The sequence below is a fragment of the Bombus impatiens genome, unplaced genomic scaffold, assembly GCF_000188095.3.
Source record: "Bombus impatiens unplaced genomic scaffold, BIMP_2.2 scf_0548, whole genome shotgun sequence".
Lineage (NCBI taxonomy): Eukaryota > Metazoa > Arthropoda > Insecta > Hymenoptera > Apidae > Bombus > Bombus impatiens.
The window spans coordinates 1,442,629-1,461,621 of NT_176967.1; the positions used below are offsets into that span (position 1 = coordinate 1,442,629).

Here is an 18,993-nt window from a genome sequence, read left to right on the forward strand (position 1 = left end):
GGGCGCCCCTCTGTCTAACCTCTTGTCGTTACACTCATCTCTGGCCACTGGTTTACGAATACACTCCACCACGCGTCTACGAATTATACGCACTTGTATACACCTACTAGCGGGCAGATTTTCGCACCTCTTCGTCCTGCACTCTTCTTCGAATCTCCGTTTATGCAAACGTACTTGTACACACACGTACACATGCACACATATATGCACATGGCCACGCGCGATATTATAATTTCCCCTTAACTTTCTGGCAAAGGCTTTGCACACAGATTGCGGCCCAAGGCGTGTCACGCAAAATGGAGGCCGTAGATGGGTGGAAATTTCGGAAACTCGATTATTCCTGTTGCCTCGGGAACTTTATATGTATACGTTGTATATACCCACGGATGTCTCATGGCAACTAGACTATTTGAATATTTCGACGAAGCATCGTTAAAACCATAACTCGTTCGACTCGATTGATTTTTTCCGTTCCTAACGAAAAAACTTTCTGAATTCCTGTATTCGATAAATCGTATTTCTCGTTGTTACCCATTGCTAAATTCCAGCAAAGGCATTCCAGCAGAGAAAGGGAGAAGGGAGAGAGAGAGAGAGAGAGAGAGAGAGACGAAACGTAGTAAACTCTGGTTGTAAATTTGACAGGTTTCCATGCAAATCACCTTGGAATTAATACATACTCTATCCGAGTAGCGTCGAAACTAATTCGGCGTGTACGCTTGTTCCTGTTATCGGTTTTAACTAATTGTAAGTTCGGAATTGCAACTCGTCATTAATCGTGTTTAGTTCACGCGAATAAAAAGGCAACTAGATCGACAACTTTGGATGTGTTCAAACAGCGTGGAAACGTATTCGCGTAGAATTGGGATAATTTTATCTTCGTATACTTTCAAGATTTGATTGGAAGAATAAATAAAGACGCGAGACGATGTTGACAGAGATAGAAGACCAAGACGGTGTGACGTTGTCAGGATCGTAATATGACGAGCGACGTACCCGTTTCATTCGGTTTCGTAGGAATATGCGGAAACTTGCACGTGCCAATTGTACGCCTCGCCTTCAACGCAAGAACTTGCGGAAGAACAACTCGAAACTATCTTGAATTGGAAAGCAATATGCCTTTCCACGTAACAGTTATCACAAGCGTTTGTGCATCGAAACGGAGTATGCATCGTCGAACGCACAACGTTTTATGCTATCTCGCGCTTTATATACGTTCAATATTTGTAACGTTTCCCTTTTATCCCTTGTCGAAACATCGTAAAAACAATATAGTAAAGCTGCTTTACGAGCAAAGAAGTATCGTGCTGGTTTGCGAGGTACATATTCGAAACAATTCCTTTCTTCACGGTATGCCTTCATTTTACCTCGAATTCCTGTATTTTCATATAACGTAACGTGACTGCATTAGATGTTAAATATTCGCATTCATGTCAGAACAATAATACGTATTCGTGGCAAGCAAGGAATACATTTGCTTCCTTGCATTACAAACGGATGCCAGAAAAGCGGTAGACAAGAGCGATAACTCCTATTCTCGTGGAATATCTCGGCACGTGCGTCTTCCGGCCAACTTACCTACCGTATTCTTATCTGTCAGATTATGCATAAAGCATAAGCAAGCTTTCTTCATCCTTTGATTCCTTTCTCGGTGATACCTTTACTAATCTTAAAGAATTTTGCGACGTTTGCATACAGATGCACTGAATGTTTCTTCGGAAACGGAACACGATACAACGACAATCCGTCGATCCAGATCTAATCAAGGTAGAATAATTGCGACGTACTAATATTTAAAACTTAATATTTAAAAGTAATCGGATTTTACAGCATCTCGTTTGATGCGCATTTACGTATATCGCGATGAAGGGTTCGCGATCGATTTCTATGCTATGGGAATTTTTCAAATCCATTCAAGAGAATTCGAGTTTAAGAAACATGGAAATGATTTTAAAAAATCTCGTATATCGCGCCCTTGTTATTTAGATGCAGCGAGGATACGCGGTATACCGATCGACTTTATAAAGTTACATATTTGTACACATACATACACGTATGCATATATACGTGAAACACGACCAAATGTTGTCGAGTTTGATACCTGTGAAACTCGCGTATACCGTGAATGTAATAAATAAAAAAGCATGGTTAACGTTATTTCCAAAATATGGCTTTAGGAAAGTCTAGAAACGTCGCTATCGTTCGCTTCACGACGCGATGGTACTGCGACCGACCGATGAAAAGTCATCGCGGAACAAGCACGGTAACGTGCGGTGACATTGTGCGCGTAATGACATTTAACGCGTAGCATTGCGATAATACGAGCATCACACCGCAATGTAGCATAGGTAAATCGGTGGAAGGTTTGCCTTGGTATAACACGTCCGACGGATTTAGTTTCAGCCGCGCATCACAGCTCGGTCTGATATGCCGTTGAACATATCACTGACAATGAGAAGCACGCACATCCGATCAACATCCGAACTAGTCTGGTTTCGCGTCTCTCTTCTTTCTCAATTTCCTCTTGAAAAGATGAGCGTAAATCGATTGCAGATCGCGAGCGTTGTTCGCAGAAGCGTGGTGTATTTATGTAGATGGCTGATTCACACCTTTACGTTGAAAACTCGAGGCGTCGTTAATTCCAACGAGGGCTTGTAACCGTGCTTGTATTTTCGACGTCAGATAAAAGCTTTTGTCGCGTCCATCGAATATTTTGATGAAAAGTCTGAAATTTTGATAACACTTGCGGCAATGCTAGATACGTGTCGTTCATTCGATGGGAAATTTTCATCGCACGGACGTTTTTACGCGAACATTTTTACGGATTGGTAAACCGGTTCTGCCCGGTGATTCGTGGGCAATTTATTGGTTTGGTTTTCGGACTGTGCGAGGGTGGAGGGTTACCGAATGGACGGGAAGTGACAACGGCAGCTCGTAAATTTACAATAATTTCGACAGAGTGCACACGAATGCACATACGGAGCCCGAACGCTTCGAGACGTTTGAAATTATCATTGCCATTCGCGAGTATTCTTCTCCGACGAAAACTCTTTCCCGAGACTTTTAAACTCTGTTACTTATTCACCGAATTTTTCTCTTACTTTCTTCTTCGACTCAGCATTGAATCATATTCCTTGGAAAGACGTCCTATTATTAAAACTTTTTCCCTCTGTTATCCGACTTCACGAACTTTCGATTATCCGAGTTCATTCGATCGTAATTCTTGCTATTAGTGCTCGAGAATATTAAGGGAGAATCGCACGCGTAACGTTAAATTAGGAAATGGTATTACCTCGAGTATCGTCATGTTTCGAAATTACACGCGAGTAAAACGAATATTTAGTATATTTTGAAGAAATTTCTGTTTTCGTGCTGCTCATGGATTCTTTTAACTTACTTCTTCAAATAAAAAATTGTTCTTTAGACGAGCGGAACAGGATCGCGATATCGCACGCGTCAGAAAGTTTCTTTTCGTTTCTTTCCTCTTTCTTTTGCTTTAACAGAGAAATGGCAGAAAAAACGATCCGAGGAATATCGTGCAGCCGACTTTGACAAGGATTAGCGTGACTGGTTGATCCGACACAGTTAGTTTTCCTATTTAGTTTAATTCCGCGTGGTTCTCGACGTTCGACGCAAACAGGCTCGCGCGAGATCACCGGAACTGGCGTCGCAAGCTCGAAATGCCGTCGTCGGAAGGGAGGGGTTTAGTACGATGCTTCCAGGATTCGCCGACCTCTTGGGAAAGCTCCGACCCGGCAGAGAAAATGATGGAAAGCATAATCCCCCTTAAGAGGCTTAACTCGACGATCCTCGAGTGACCGGAGATAACGCTCGAGCTTTCCAGGTGCGAGTCACGAGTTTTTCAGGATATTTTTCGCGAGTCAAGACGAAAAGGAACGGCCAGGCCGCATAAGCGCCGTTGCGTCGCTTTCTTGCGGCCATGTTTCCTCTCGACGCGTTACTTACACACGCTTTAACACGTAACGTTGCGTCGCGTCGCTACGAATTTACGCTTCACTCCGTATGCAAACTAGGACCAACAACGTATCCGACGCGTCTATTCGAACTGTAGGTCGGGTCATTCTTTCGCCTTCCGTTATACCACGATTCTCTCGATTTTACGGACTTTATTGCGCGACAAAATTATTGCGTTGTTTTACGTTCTTGCATACATATCGCCTTTTTACGACAACACCATAGAAAGCAAATGCGAAGAGCAGTTTGTGCCGATCGGTTTAATTTCACTTCCGTGTCGATTCATCGAATAGCTTTTTCACAATATTTCTCAACTCTTTGTTTTTATTTTTGGCACGGCAGCACAGCCCGAAGTGTACGTTCTCGAGCGAACAACCAAAGTCTTTGCGGACCGTCGTCAAGTTCACGAATTTCTTAGCTATTTCGGTTTCCTCTCAGGAGAATATCGCGGATGTAATAGCGCAAGAACGAGAAACAACGATTGTTTGGACGTACCTCGTGAAACCATGTCAATCTGTAAGCTCTAGGATTCGCCCTAACGTTGCACTCGAAGTAAACGTCGTCGCCTTCCTTGATGTTCTTTGGATTCAACGAGGAGCCCATCTTCAGAGCGACGACAGGGGCAACTAAAAAACAGGAACGTGAACGTTAGAGTGGAACGAAAATTGGAACCGTTATCTTTTTTCGAGATCATCGCAAAGAAAGAAGAGAACGATTGATCGCAACCGCAACCATGGTAACTGAAAATCCACGTTTGTCGCGCATCTGTCGCCATGGTATTTATGAATCAAGAGTTCATCGAAGCCACGGTGCAATAATATTCGGGCATTAGCGGGGCTCGTTTAATGAAATTTGCATTTTCGTTCACGCGAAATACGTCCAAGTGAACATCGAGTCGCGCCGGAGCGGAATCGAAACTCGAAACTACCGCGTAGTTAATAACGTCACACTCGAATTACGGGAAACGTTTTATCGCGCGTAGTTCCCAGCTCGATGAAAACCGTTATTGAACTTTGCGTGACTCACGATTCTCTGTATGCATCGATACTGTGCTTAATCGGTTCTACCATGTTGATGGGCGCATATCGAGGGCACGATAGTAACGAACGTAACAAATATCAAAGAAGATCATTTTCATTTTCTTCCTTCGGCGATGATTTATCGAAAATTCATGTACGCGCATCTTGTGAATATTTTATTCTTTCTTTAGGAATACCAACGGTTCAACGAGAAAGTTTAATATCGATTGGAAGAAACCACGGGACTAGAAGTAACGAACCTTATATCTCTCACGTGATCGGTAATTCGGTCATGTAATAAATCGTAGATCGGCGCGCTTGTAGGAAGCTGTTTCGCATGCATTTACCTTACGCATACACGCGGCGAGACACAATGTGTACTTCAGTGTCGCAGCTCCAGCAGCACGATTTCAGATTCACAGAATACGTGCAGATGCATATAACTCTGACATCCTCTACGAACGACGTGTGCACAACCACGCATTTAAAGTTTACGCTAATCTTGGTTCCGCGAATCTTGTTCCGTGTCTCTACAGTCCCGGAGAGAATCGGTCGTGTACCCATTAAACAAATGCACCTATTTGGCTGCGGTTACTCCGAACGAGCTGTCACTCAACTATAGCTCGAATCATAATGATCACAGGGGTAGAGTTAATAGTTCGAATTATTCTTATAATCGCGTACAATTTTTTTTATCTGCTAAGAACGTACGTACGTATACGTAGGTATAGTTGGATAACATAAAAAACACAGCCAGGTGTACGTAACGCGTTGCTTGTTACGCAAATTCAACCGGCGTGGTTCTATCGTAAACGAACTACGAGGTCAGTCTCGGGTTAATTTTCATTAAGCACACGTATCTTATGGAAATTCATTGAGCAGGGTTCGTTTGCGCGAGCGCAAAAAATTCAACTCTACGACAGTGACCGTCCTTTGATGACACGCGCAATTAAAGAACAAACGAAGGGAATCCGAAATTGTTATCTCCCTTCTCAATTACTTGCTTGGAGAGAACGAGCGTTGTCGAAAAATTACCTGATGTCGTTGCGACTGTATATTCTCAGGTATAACGAAGTCTTGGGATTTTACAGAGAATCAAATAGCGAAAGTTACATTTTTATTGCGATATCGTTGATTTTATACGTGACAGATGTAACGTGGTTATTCCGGGTGACACGATAAGCCGCGATTATGCGTATTTTTGCGGATAAAAATATTTCGTCATATTTTTGTCGCCAGACTATGAAAACTGACGGCGTAAAATTGAAATCCGTTATTCCCGCTTGTCATTCTCTTTTCGAAATTAATACTCGTATTTATTTGTTTGATTCTATGTAATGACAGGATCGATCTATTCTCGGAGGTTTAATTTTAATCCAAGCTACGATTGTAAAGGGATTATAATGTGCAATCGAAAGAATGCAGAGATGTGGTTTACGTACGAGTTGCTGCATGCGCGGCTTTAGATGCGTCCACCAACGACATCTTCGGTAGTTTCGACGCCAAGAGTTTGTCACGTTTTACGCTTCTCTCGTTTTTATTGGCTAGATATTGAAGATGCGAGGCAGAGAGAACGAGAGAAGAGAGAGAGAGAGAGAGAGGGAAAGTAAAGACAATGGTTTATTGCAAACGGCTGTCACAGAGGCAAGCTTGGCACTCGAAATGTAGTCATTATTCGTCTTAACACCCTGCAGAGTTTGCGAAGGTTTCTCTTGGCCGGATTCGATTCATCAAAGCCGGTGCCAGACGAAACGTTCTGATAAAGAGTATGTGCGAGGAACTGGAGGGAAATAGGATTTCGCAGCGAGAGAAATAAAGACGAAGAAGCAAAGAAGGGACATAAGAAACGCGGAGAGTATTAAACGCGTTTCAAAGAAGTGAAATAGATCGCTCATATCGTAGACAAATCGATGTATCGGACGAAATACAGACAAAGTTGCTGGTCGCCGCGTGTGTTTGATCCAAAGTTTCGATCGTGCCAATGATATATACCGTGGTTACATGCATGTATTCGTGGCTGACACAGTTTTGCTCTTTTAGCCTCCCGAATAAACAACGGGTCGAATGTCATCGAGAGAGACTCGAAGAAGCGTCCTGGACGAATTCTCGGAGGGAGAAGTTTAGCAACAGTTGATGCGACGGGTTATTCTGTAAAGTTTCGTGGGTATTGTAATTGTTGCGATTGCGAATATTATACGTACATACGCATTTACATTTCCTCTATTTCCTTTGCTAAATGTCGAGAGTCGTGAGTAACGTTTCGCATATTACACTCGCCTTACCTATAACGAAACGAGTGACGAGAAGAAGCAATCGTTCGAATGAAAGAAGAAAACAAAAACGCGAGATAGGACGCAGGCAGACAGGCACGGATTGGTCCCGAACTATCGGCCTGTACGAGAGGTCACTTCGCGATATGAATTCTGCAGCGTTCGCCGATGGATGGACTTGATATCGTCGACCGGAATTCTCTTGGTTGCTCGGTTGTCTCATCACGCGATGAATCTGATTGATATTGGCGCCTTAGTGTGCTTTGTGAAATTTTCGAAAAGTCTGCTCGATGGAACACGCGTTATCCGATCGAGAATGAATACGTGGCCCTGAAAGCTAGACCGAGACTACGTGTCCTGCAGATCCAACGGATCCTTTCCTGATCCTGGGGAAACGTGTGGAAACCAGCCGCCGACGAAATTGCTGATATTCCACCGATAACGACGAGTGTAATTTTGTATGGTACGGTTCTTTCGTTTTCGTTCGATGAAAAAAAAAAAAATTGTAATATCGCGTCGAAGCCTAGATGGTTACGGATCGATTAGAACGAGGCACGGTATTGAATTTCTTTGCGTCGAAATGATCTTAAGAAAACGGAAAATGTTTCAATGGTTCGAATCGGATCGAATCGATTCGTAAAGAAAGAAGAATTCTGTCTTTCCTTAAGACTCTATCCCGCAGGGGAAGATTACGTGTCGGCCGAGTGTCGACGAGTGGAGAGATCGCAGGTCATCGGCAGAAAGTATCAAGTTGAATCGGGTTGCCAAACGAGAAGATTTCACCGGTGAATCTTCTTGAAATATGTATTTGTTCGCATCTGTTCAACTTGACTTCCTGCATTAATTAAACAACATTCGATTAAAATCCACCTGGTGGAACGGTGAATAGAGAGTAACGTACACGAGGAAAATGCAACGCGTTAAAGAAGATACTCGTGTGCAATATAAGCATGGGTTTTAAAGCCGTGCTTTAACGGCTCCAGTGCTTTTGGAACGCGTCATTACGGTACGGTACATAAAAACCAACGTAATCCATGTAGTTGTCTTGGTTAATTGGGTCGTCTTCTGACCGTCTCAGCCGTAAATTTCTAACTCTGGACTCGTGGAAAATTGCACCATAGTTTATGCACCGATTTTAAAAAGATGTTGTTTCATCAAAGTATTAACGCGGAGTTTTGGATTATAAATGAAGTTGCGTATATGCACATAGACGCGAAGCATCGGTCATTACGCTCGTTACTTTTTCTATCTAAAATGATGTCCGGTTCTCTGTTGACGTTTCGTGGCTCGTTACGGCCGAGCCATCAGTCATCTCATCGGTCATGGCACGCACAGAACTTCCTACGAAACTTTTGAAACTTTGCAATACGTACGGAATTAGTCTAGGCACGTCTATTAGTTACGCAGGCACCGTGCGACACCTGTCGAATTAGTAACGTTTTTAGAATTCTCGAATTAAGTGGAATTCTTTAACGAAATTCGATTCGACTACACGTACCCACGTGACGTAGAGATTGTCTCCACCTTGAACAGTCATTGGGAGAAATGAAAGCAGCGTGAATCGCGCTCTTTCATTTGAGAAGATTGTAAAATGAAAATATTGCTGTTCTCGGCAACGATACTATGAATTTTAATTAAATTTCGAATCTCGGTTGCACTAGGAACGCAGGCCGTTAATGTCCGCCGATATCGTGAAATTGACAGAGTTGGAATTTAGAGTTTGGTCGATCGGGGTGAACGGCGAAGCTTAACGATTCAGGGAACGCGAAATTTCCTCGGCGGTATTTTGCAGGTATCGAATCGTCAGATAGCGGGACGATCCGAAACGAAGCCATTTAGCTGTGCGAATAATGGGATTCGATAATGGCTTTTCAACGTACGGAGACAATGCCACGATTTATCGTTCCTAGTCGGCATTCTCGTCCTCGACGACGTCAACGTGGGGTTTCAACATTTCTTCTTTTACGGTACAGTTACCGGCTGAAGTGATTACGTTTCAACCGTGAATTCAACACTTTTTAAATTTGCAATTGACACGTTCGAAAATTCGAAACTTGTAAATTCAAGAATTCTGAATTTCAAAGATTCAAGTATGGAGATGTAGAGGAGAAGATTGTATTTATAGTTTCGTTCAGATTGTAACGAAGCTTGCTCCTCGACGAAGCTAATTAACGTTCCCTGTTATAGAAGTAACAAGTTACGATAGAAGCAAGCTGGAACGAATGATCGGGTAACCTTCGAACAAGAGATGAAGAAGCGGGTAAATCGTGTAAGCAAATACGTTAACGAACGACGATCAGGTAATATTTTTCCAAGTTATATTTCGAAGGCCGAAGACGTATTGGATTTGGATTATACACATAATACCCGGGAGAATATAGTTAATTTTCCTGTTTGCCTTTGGTGGATCGTTATGATTGGATATAAGAGTAAATTCCAGCCGGTGAATCGCAATGATCTTGTTAAATCCGTTTTCTTTTTGTTCATCGAAAGTTGAGCACTCCCTGTAAGTTCTTGTCCGGCAGGTTGGATTATCTGGACGAGTTACGTTGGTTTGGGTTACTGCTTTGGCCCTCGGTACTATCGGTCGTAAATCACTAGATTCGTAGGTATTCGTAAATTGGCCACTCGACCGCAATATCGATACTACGAAGTCGAAGCACGAGCAAGCTCGGACCGCAAAATTGCCAAACCAGGTAGCAGATTTCCAGCGAGCCACGTTGGTGCAGATAACGATTCGACAGATATCGTTTAGGAACTGTGCATTAATTAATTAATTAATCACGATGGTAAAGCAGTACCGACGTAAACGTGTTTCTAAGATCCTGGGACAACTTACTGGCAACGTAGCTGTCGTTAAATTCTAATTTGTGTCTACACCATTATCGATGTTTCTGCACAACTTACGCGCTCGATTTATCGCGTTTCTTCTTAATCAGTTGCTAAATAAAGCGGATTTTAGAAACGATTATCTAGTCAGCAGATAATGGGGAATTTACCAAGCTGTACGAGCATGAAGAAGGTAGAAAACTTGTAGTTTTTATAGCATACGTTTTGCGGTAGCCTCTAACTCTTGCTCTCACTACTAGACAGCAGAGATTCTTCAGCTAAAATAAACTTGCCACTTTGGACGGTACTTACGAGCGATACGAGCAGAGACATCAAGAAGTCATCTTGAGATCGTAGTATCAAGCCTAAAAGCTACCTAGTCGTTCTTATTGCTTGTAAAACGCTACATCGGATGCCTCGTGAAAGTCCCGTAAAGTTACTTCCCGACAAGAGAACTTCCGGTACTGTAGCACCTGTCAAATTTCTCTCCTATTCAAGTGCGGCCAGACAGGCGTGTTTTTTACTTGTCGCGAGATATACTGACATTTGCAGTTATTGCAGTTGTTGCAATTTCCATGTTGTTATTTCGATCTCTCGACTGTTCTCGATGAGTTTTCATCCGTTCTTTGGTCTTTTCCTGGAAACCGCCCAATTGTTGGGAAAGTTGCTTTACGCATATGCCTTCGGTCTTTTCCCATTTCGTTGGATGCAAAGAATCCGTGAACGGAATGGAGCGGAAAAACCAGCGTGAAGAGTATCTTGAAAACATGTTGAGTAAATAATTCGATCAACGTCAAAGCAGGGACGGTTGTTTCGCTTTGTGGCTGGCAACAGGATCGTCATTCGATGATGGAGGTGAATGGTGGAACGTGATAAAGCGTGCAGACAAAGAAGGGATGAGGTGGACGACCGAGGATATGGGAAGCTCGTATCGATCGATTTTACGCATTTCCGTAAAAGCATTCGTAATGACGTTGCTGACTGTGTGTGAACAAAAGTGGCGTACAGTTATAGCGTCATGGTGCAACAACTATAAACAAAACCAAGAGACCACCAAGCCAAGTTCGTGGCGGGGATATTCAGAGCTAACGTTCCATTGTATCGTAGTCGTAATCGACGGAGTATCGGGATATTTACCATGGTGTACGTTGGTGGCTTTACAATTCTCAATCGAAAGATTTATTAGGACGAATGAATCGGAAGACAATGAAAAATCGTCAGAGGGAACTTCCATACAGTGACGTTTTATTGTTTATTTATGAAAAATATTGGGCTACGATGAAATCGTAAATCGAATTCTCGGATTTGTACTTCGAAAGACCAGTTCAAACGTACGAGACACATCCACGTATAAGATGATTGAATTTGTCACATGCGATCTCCATAATAACTCTATCGTAATTTTTTGTAGCGTTTCCTTTACTTTTCATCGATCGTAAAATAGACTTTTGTCTCTCTGGATATTCGTTGAACTGACTGTATCGAATAATCCATCGTTCACCGAATTTATCGACCGATTTCGTCTGTCAGAATTGTCAGACTTTCCGGTAGTTCTTCGAGGTTTCATTCTCTCCATGTTTTTTTATTACCAATCCTCGCAACTTCGGTGTAGAACGTCACGCTGAAAACGATCTCCGAAGTTGCCATACATTCACTTCTAACCGTTGAATAAGATCGTTATCCACTCGTAAACTTTCAACGACGAATTTCCAAGTATGTAAATCGGCTACACGACCAATAACGAATAGAACTTTAAAGATCTTGCTCGAGGTACACATATCGTAAGGGACAGAGAAAGAGGGACAGAAATAGAAAGGAAGAACCGGAGAGTAGTTGATTTGGGCGTTAGCAGAAGATCGAAATTCAGTCCACAAATAAACTATTCGTAAATATTCATAAGAGTTCTCCCGGAATTCGTTATAGTTTCTCGAGAGAGAATGCAGTCTCCCTCAAGTAATTAAGGCAATTAACATGCGAGCTGAGAAAGAAGCCACGGAGAAGCTGTGAGATATAGACACGGATATAGCATTTCGGTCTCCAGTGTTGCACTTAGTAATATGCTCCTCAATTTTTGCAAAATTTTTTGAAAATTGTATATACCATTGCACGAATGCGATTTCACAGGGCATTCGTTTCAAGCTTTTGAGAATCGAATTTTATCAAAAATACAAGGAAATACAGATAATAAATGTGCAATGAAAATAAATGTCTGTAGGATGAAATTGCATGCATTTTACATATACGTATAATAATTTTTGAAACGCCTTTTTATATTTTTGCGTGATCTTAGAGATTTCGTTTTCGAGTACATACAAGAGATATCGTAAAGTTTTCGTATCTTCCGATTTTTATTCAGAGTTTCGATATTTTTCAAGCAACAGGAGGATCGTCGTTACTCATAATCCTATATTTTTGCCAATATATTTGGCGTGTGATCTTTTTGCACGTTTTTCTGCTGTAACCGTTTATCTTTTCCTAAAGCGAGCTGATCTCGTTTATCATTTTTTATCGCAAATTAAAAATGTAGCCGCTTCGTACACGCGTCATCGCTTTTAACGATATCGAGGCTATTGATTTACGAGGGCACGAACTACGCGTAACGAGCATCTACACTAAACATTTACATTCTAGTAGTAGTCACGACAATCGAATATTACGCATTAGATCGCTAATAATCGTCGTTCCTGTGCGCAAGTCGCATCAAATCATGCGCTGTACATTAATTATGCTGACAATGCTTTTAACGAGCCGTATTTCCACGCGTTGTCATCACTAGAATGTCTTGTCCCTTCCAATTTCGTATCTCAAAGGGGAAGTACACCTTCGTAGACCAGCACCTGTATCAGCCACGTTATGTTTGTTGCACAGCTATTCGAGCCAGAGATTGTTTATTCGTGGATAGTACTAAGCACGAGTTATACAATAGACAGTTTAACGCGTTTTAAAATAAAATTCCAAAATCAGTGGAATCAGCTTCAGAATCGATCTTCTTTTTTCCGATACTCCAAGATAGGATGGAGAAGTAGGGAGCAATATTCTATTTTCTGGGGTTGAAACAATTATTCTGTATCCACTTAAATCTCGTCGATGGATCCATCCTTCGTCGGGACGCGTCGATTCAACGAGCTGTTGCAAATCTACAGTTTTCTCCTCCGTTCGTCGTATTTGTCGTATATCTAGATGACACATACGCCGAACACCTTCAAATTTAATTCTATTTAACGCGTTGAAAGAAGAGCAAGAAACAATGGGTTCGCACCGTTCGATTCTAGAAGAATAAACAGGATGATAAGTAAAAAACTTTATGCACGAAATCGCCGGAATTCCCGGAGGAAAATCTTAGTTTTCTAAGTGAGATACATAACAGTATATCTTAACTGCACGAAACAGCTCGTTGTCGACATTGGATCCGAAACACAATAACTCCTGCCAGATCGTTGGGTTAATCCCTTACAGAAAATGGAAAGAGTCTGGTGAAAGAGGGAGTACTTAGAAAAGAACGGCTACCCGAGAAGGGGGTAAGTAGCGATGGAAGGAGCAAGGAATGTCGAAGGAATTTGTCGTGGCTGACAACCACCGCCCAGCTTGGCTGTCGTAATATATTTCAAGAGACGCGCGTCAGCTATAACCCTGAAGCTCCTTGCGAGTTCGGAAACCCTCTATAGTCAGCGGCATGGCTGCTCCCTCCGACTAGCAGTTCCGTTTCCTCATTCATCACTGCTACTTGCCTGCTCTGTGGACGTCCGCGTATGTACATCGATGCAAGGGACACGCGCGCATACTCGTATTCGCATGCATATGTATGGAAATGCTGAGATGCGCTCGAGTACACTCTGCAACATGCGTTGTTTACCTCCCGACGTTTAGTAACGCATATTGACCGCACATCCACGCGACAGACGGTTCCAAGATTACTCCGTGATTAGCAGATATCTCTCCAAGGTGAATGCACCGTTCTTGCGTAACTCGAATATTTAATCGACGAAATCACTCGCCAATCAGTTAAAATATAAACAGCTCGTTGAGAGAGTACAGCATGGATTTACTAGATCTGCGGCTTATGAGTTGAGTTTGAGTATGCCTGTTACTGACCACGATTACATCCGATTATGTCCTTGCCACTACGGATCTCTTGAATCAAGGAAAATCGTGGCGGATTTGCCGTTCCTATTTAAGATTATTTATAGCGTTATTCATTATCCTCAACTGCTTGAATCGTTGAATCTTTATCCTCGCAATCCCAAGTCCTTTAGCTTCAAACGTTTAGCTTACATCGCTATTTATCCTTGCTGGTTAATTCTGAATTTGCGAATCCCATATGTAATACTGCGAACTCGCATTGTAACTCGTATCGTACTTGTTAAGATTTTTTTGGTCTTGGCATCTGTAGTTTCAGCGATTCAATTAAAAAATTTGGTAAAGTATACTACGACTCGTTCGTAGTATATGTGCTTGCTTTATATATATGTATAAAACGACAGAAACATCGCAAATGCGGCAGGTTTTGTTCAGGGAAACGGGAAATTGTACGTTTTAGCTGAAGAATCTAGACGCATGGTTCTCGCTCGCATAATTTCGCCTTTAAAAGACACTTTAGCTTGAGTTGTTAGCGATAATCGTACTTGAAACGAAATGGCTCGGTGTGCCGCGTCGAGTTAAATATTTATCAGGAATACTTTAAATTACCTGTGGAATTCGACACACTGCCGCATCATGAGAGACACCGAAGATTATATTCCCTTTCGTTCCTTTACATCCACACGATGATTATCGCCGTGCCAGTTTCTTCGCGTAAATCAACGAGTAATGTAATGTATAATATTTAGCATTCGCAGCAGTCAGCAGATTCCGGATTAAAGTATCGAATAGCGGCACCGATCGACACCATAATACACCAGAATCGCAGTAATTTTCTATCTCGTTCGATATTCGCTTTTTCGCGTGTCTGTCGATTCACTCGTTAAGCATCTCGTTTAGACATCACTCGTTCAATTTTATAACCGCGTTATATCGTTGTTGCTAACCGTTGCGCGCAATTGAGCAGTCGTGATAGCTGAAGTAGTGGCAGCCGGCATTTCGACACGCAAGTTACCAGGAGAGAACGATAAAGATCGGATGGAATCTCTGTCTTCCTAAGAGAAAATGCCACCTTTGTTTGGTGCACCATCGTTTCTCCTTGAGCTCTTACTTTCTATCTCCTGCGGTTTATCGCGATTCCGAGCTGAAAATCACTAAATTAAAGGAATCTGCAGGAGTTTCTCTTTTCCAATAGATGCCTTGTTTCGCGATTCTCAAATTCATCGCTCGACGACTCGTACGTACACTCTTCTTGGGCTAGGCAAATGTCGAAGAAATTTTATCGCGCATTCTCGAGCGACGAAAAATCTTTCATTTCGTTTCTTTCTTTCTCATCTCGACGAAATGTTCTAACGAAGAAAGCCTAGCAGTTGAAAAAAAAAACGTTGGATTTGTTGTCGATTCTCGGATTGGAATTGGAAGGGTGGACGTTTGTGTTGGATTCGGCGTAGCATGCCGGTACGAGTCACGTTTGCTTACGACTTGCCCGATTGGACGCTCTCTATTCGAATCGTCGCGTTGTGTCGTTCAGTTCGGCTAAATGGCAGACCTCGGTATTTACGCGCACGATTCCGTCCGAATTTGCACATCTTTTACAATAAACTTTAGTCGCTCGTTCCGCGAGCCGTAATTCCGTTTGGCTGAATCGCGGAATTAGAGAATCCGATCGATCGTGAATCGTTGCCTAACGCTTTGTTCATTTCGAGATAATCGAACCGTAATTCGTTTGAATGATTATTAAAGCGGTCATCGAAAATACTTTTTCATACAGAAATTGACCGGTTAAAGCGGGGTCAGTGAATTCTCTTTCCTACGTACCAGTCGATTAAATGAGGTTTCGTTCGATCGCGTTTAATTCAATTTATTTGCGTCAATCTAGAGCAAATGATAGGTTAGCTGATAAGCACAATGCAAATGGCATTTCATTTGAGAACAGATTAATAATCGGTATCGTATCAATTTTTTTTATACGTTTTAGATTAAAATCGGAGCGGAACGCGTTATATGCTTAAAAGTATAAAGAATGTGTTAAATACTTAAATACTGTATCTATGTATTCTTACGAAATATTTTCTCGCATAAACGGTGGTCGATCGTCGAAACGTTGGACAATCGAAAGACCCGACTGTGACCTAATACGCGGACAACACGCTAATGAAACGATAAAAGAAAAGATCACGTAGTCGAAGTTTTATTTGGTTTCGCGTTTAACCACGAGCCTCGCTACATCGACGTCTGGTCGATCGTGATGCAGCGAAAAGTCGTACTTTGAGCTTGCCTCTAAAATTCGTTGATCGAATGTTTCTCGTTTGAGGTTTTCATTTCGAATATATTATTGCTCGTCCTCTTGTCGTTTGTCCGCTTATTGATTTCTTGTCGGCCGGTATTTGTTCGACGTGGCGTTGACAAGAAGGAATGAAAAACCGCCCAGGGGAAAGAAAAATCGGAGCGAGATCGTGATAAACGTGATTGATGAGCGACCGTAGCGATCGGTTCGAATTTCGGGGCAATATTTTCGCGAGACCGTGGTCGCGTCATCGTAACCGTACCATTGCATTATCAAGCTAGTTTTCCTGAATTTGCATTCCTCGATTAGAGCAATATAACGATAGAGCTTGGCGGACTACCATCCGGTCGTGTTCTTGCTACGGTAGTTCATCAGCTGAATTAGACATAGACAATCGCTGCTTCTCGTCAACCGGTCGCATCGGATTTTTCATTCGCACGGCCGAAATCTCGCGTGTTGTCGAGATTGCTTCTCGTGTTCTCTTGTGTTTGTTTTCGGCTTTCAAATTCATCGGTATCAACTATTCTCGTTTTAATGGAATGGCTTGTGACAGCGACAGTTCTTTTTCACGGATTTCAAGCTAGACGAGCATTAAATTTTTACGGTTTCGCGCGACACCCGAAATATATCCGACGGGCTCGGCCAGAAATTACTTTTCAAGCGGGACGACACTTTCGGATAGCCTTTGGCCGGTTGACAATCGGCGGGTATTCGGGGATCCTGGACACGCGGCTGGAAATTGCTTCGGTCGAGAAACGTGAATATAACGCGTACATAACGTTGACTTTTAAACTAGTTGCGAGATTATGTTTATCGTGGAATTAAAACTTCACTAGGTACGAGGTAGTTTTCATTTTAAGCGCAAGAGCTGCTAATGTTAGACGTTGTATTTGCCTCTTACGATAGCGTAAAAATCGTGGAAATTGAGGCGCTGCGGTCGACTTATTTAAGCGAACGCCTGCATAGAACTTTTTTGCTGGATGAACGTTAATAGTAGCGAGGAACGAAATTAAGTATGCGACACACTATGTTTCGTAAAGAAATATGCTCTTTCTACATACACCCAAAACATGCGAGGCAAACATGCGAGGTATCGCGATACATTTGTAGTCTCCATTCTCGAGATTCCACTGCCAGAGATGGTATTCATTGTTGGGAAATTTCTATCAGAGGCCGAGTCGATAGAAAAATATGCAAAGCAGGTATTTGGATATCAGTCGATGCTTCCCACAACTAAAAAGAATCGAAAGATCGGATTGCGACTGGACGTGATCCCATCTCGAACTTTTTGCTTATTCGTCGATCACTTTATCAACTACTCCGTGTTCAGATCGTGTACGAATTTTTTCTGTTTAATATTCGAAATGGTTGCCGACCGGGAATAATGTATCGCAAAGAGTAAAAGGCGTCTTTTGACGAAATACGTTATATCCATTGCGCTAATTGCTGCATTTTTGCATAAATTGTACCTTCTCGTCGTTTGGTAGATATTTAATTTTCCACGATATGCGATGGACAGCAGTGAACGAATCTTTATTACACAACTCCCATTTCGTTATCGTCCACGAATATCGCTGTTCGACTGAAATAACTTTTAGTAATGTATTTTATGTACATTACTATTTCTGTAAAATCTGTATCGGCAGATTTATCGTGAAGAATATTCGCGAGTTGCTGAACCTGAATAACGAAAGGTGATAACGATCTCGAGAAACGGACGAAGAACGGGATGCAAGAAGAAAAGATCGAAAGCGTCGAACACGACGTGGTACGTAGGAATCAGATAATTATAAAATGGAATTAAAAATTCTCGGTGAAGCGAGAGGCGCTAAAAAAATACTATCGATAAGTATATTTTACCATCTTCGTTTCAACGTACTTTCCGTTTCGTTTGTTTCATAATTTTACCGATGCTTGTATTTCGCTCGCTGGTTCTCCAGTCGATCGTTAGAAAAGAGAAAATCTTTTGTAACGCGAATGAAATACAACGTAGAGATGGAGATAAAGAATGCTGGGTTGGAAAATTCATTCCACATTTCCTGAGTTTTTATCTGTGATCAATAATAGAGGTCGTCTATGAAGATTAATATTTAAAGTAGAATTAAACTCACGCTAGTTATCGCTTGTAAATCGTCTTCGTACGATGGTCGGTATATTTAAGCCGAGCTTAATTCGAAACGATGATGATATATTGGTTGCCGTGTCGAATAATTATTAACGATAACGATGATAACAACGGGAACGTTGTGCTCCGTAAATTTCGTTATGCAGTGTAGATAGTTTTCTGTTTTTTTTCGTCTCGAAACATTCGTAATTACGAACGTTTGGCTGTACGAGCGTTTTTTGATGGACACGTTAATAATTAACATCTTCTGATGTTTCAGATTTTACATCGAAATGTAAAGCCTCCGTTAATCGACTAGTAGCTCTTGTGCAAACGCGTTGCGTGTAAAAAACGGGAGAAAGAAAGAAAGAAAGAAAGAGAGAGGATGCATTAAATGATTAAAGGACCTCCAAACGCAGGAAATGAACCAGTTCG

The 18,993-nt window shown here is 42.0% G+C and overlaps 1 protein-coding gene across 4 annotated transcripts in view; it reads right to left on the reverse strand.

The window, feature by feature from the left end:
• Positions 1-18,993, reverse strand: part of LOC100746623 (nephrin-like) — a 101,487-nt gene that overhangs the window by 7,446 nt on the left and 75,048 nt on the right. For all 4 annotated transcript variants that reach the window (XR_002947147.2, XM_033321994.1, XM_012388299.3 and 1 more), the window contains one exon: positions 4,468-4,598. Coding sequence is in view for 3 of the 4 variants with exons in the window: in XM_033321994.1 (XP_033177885.1) it covers positions 4,468-4,598 (131 nt within the window). In the remaining variant the exon portion in view is untranslated. The remainder of the gene's footprint in view (positions 1-4,467; positions 4,599-18,993) is intronic.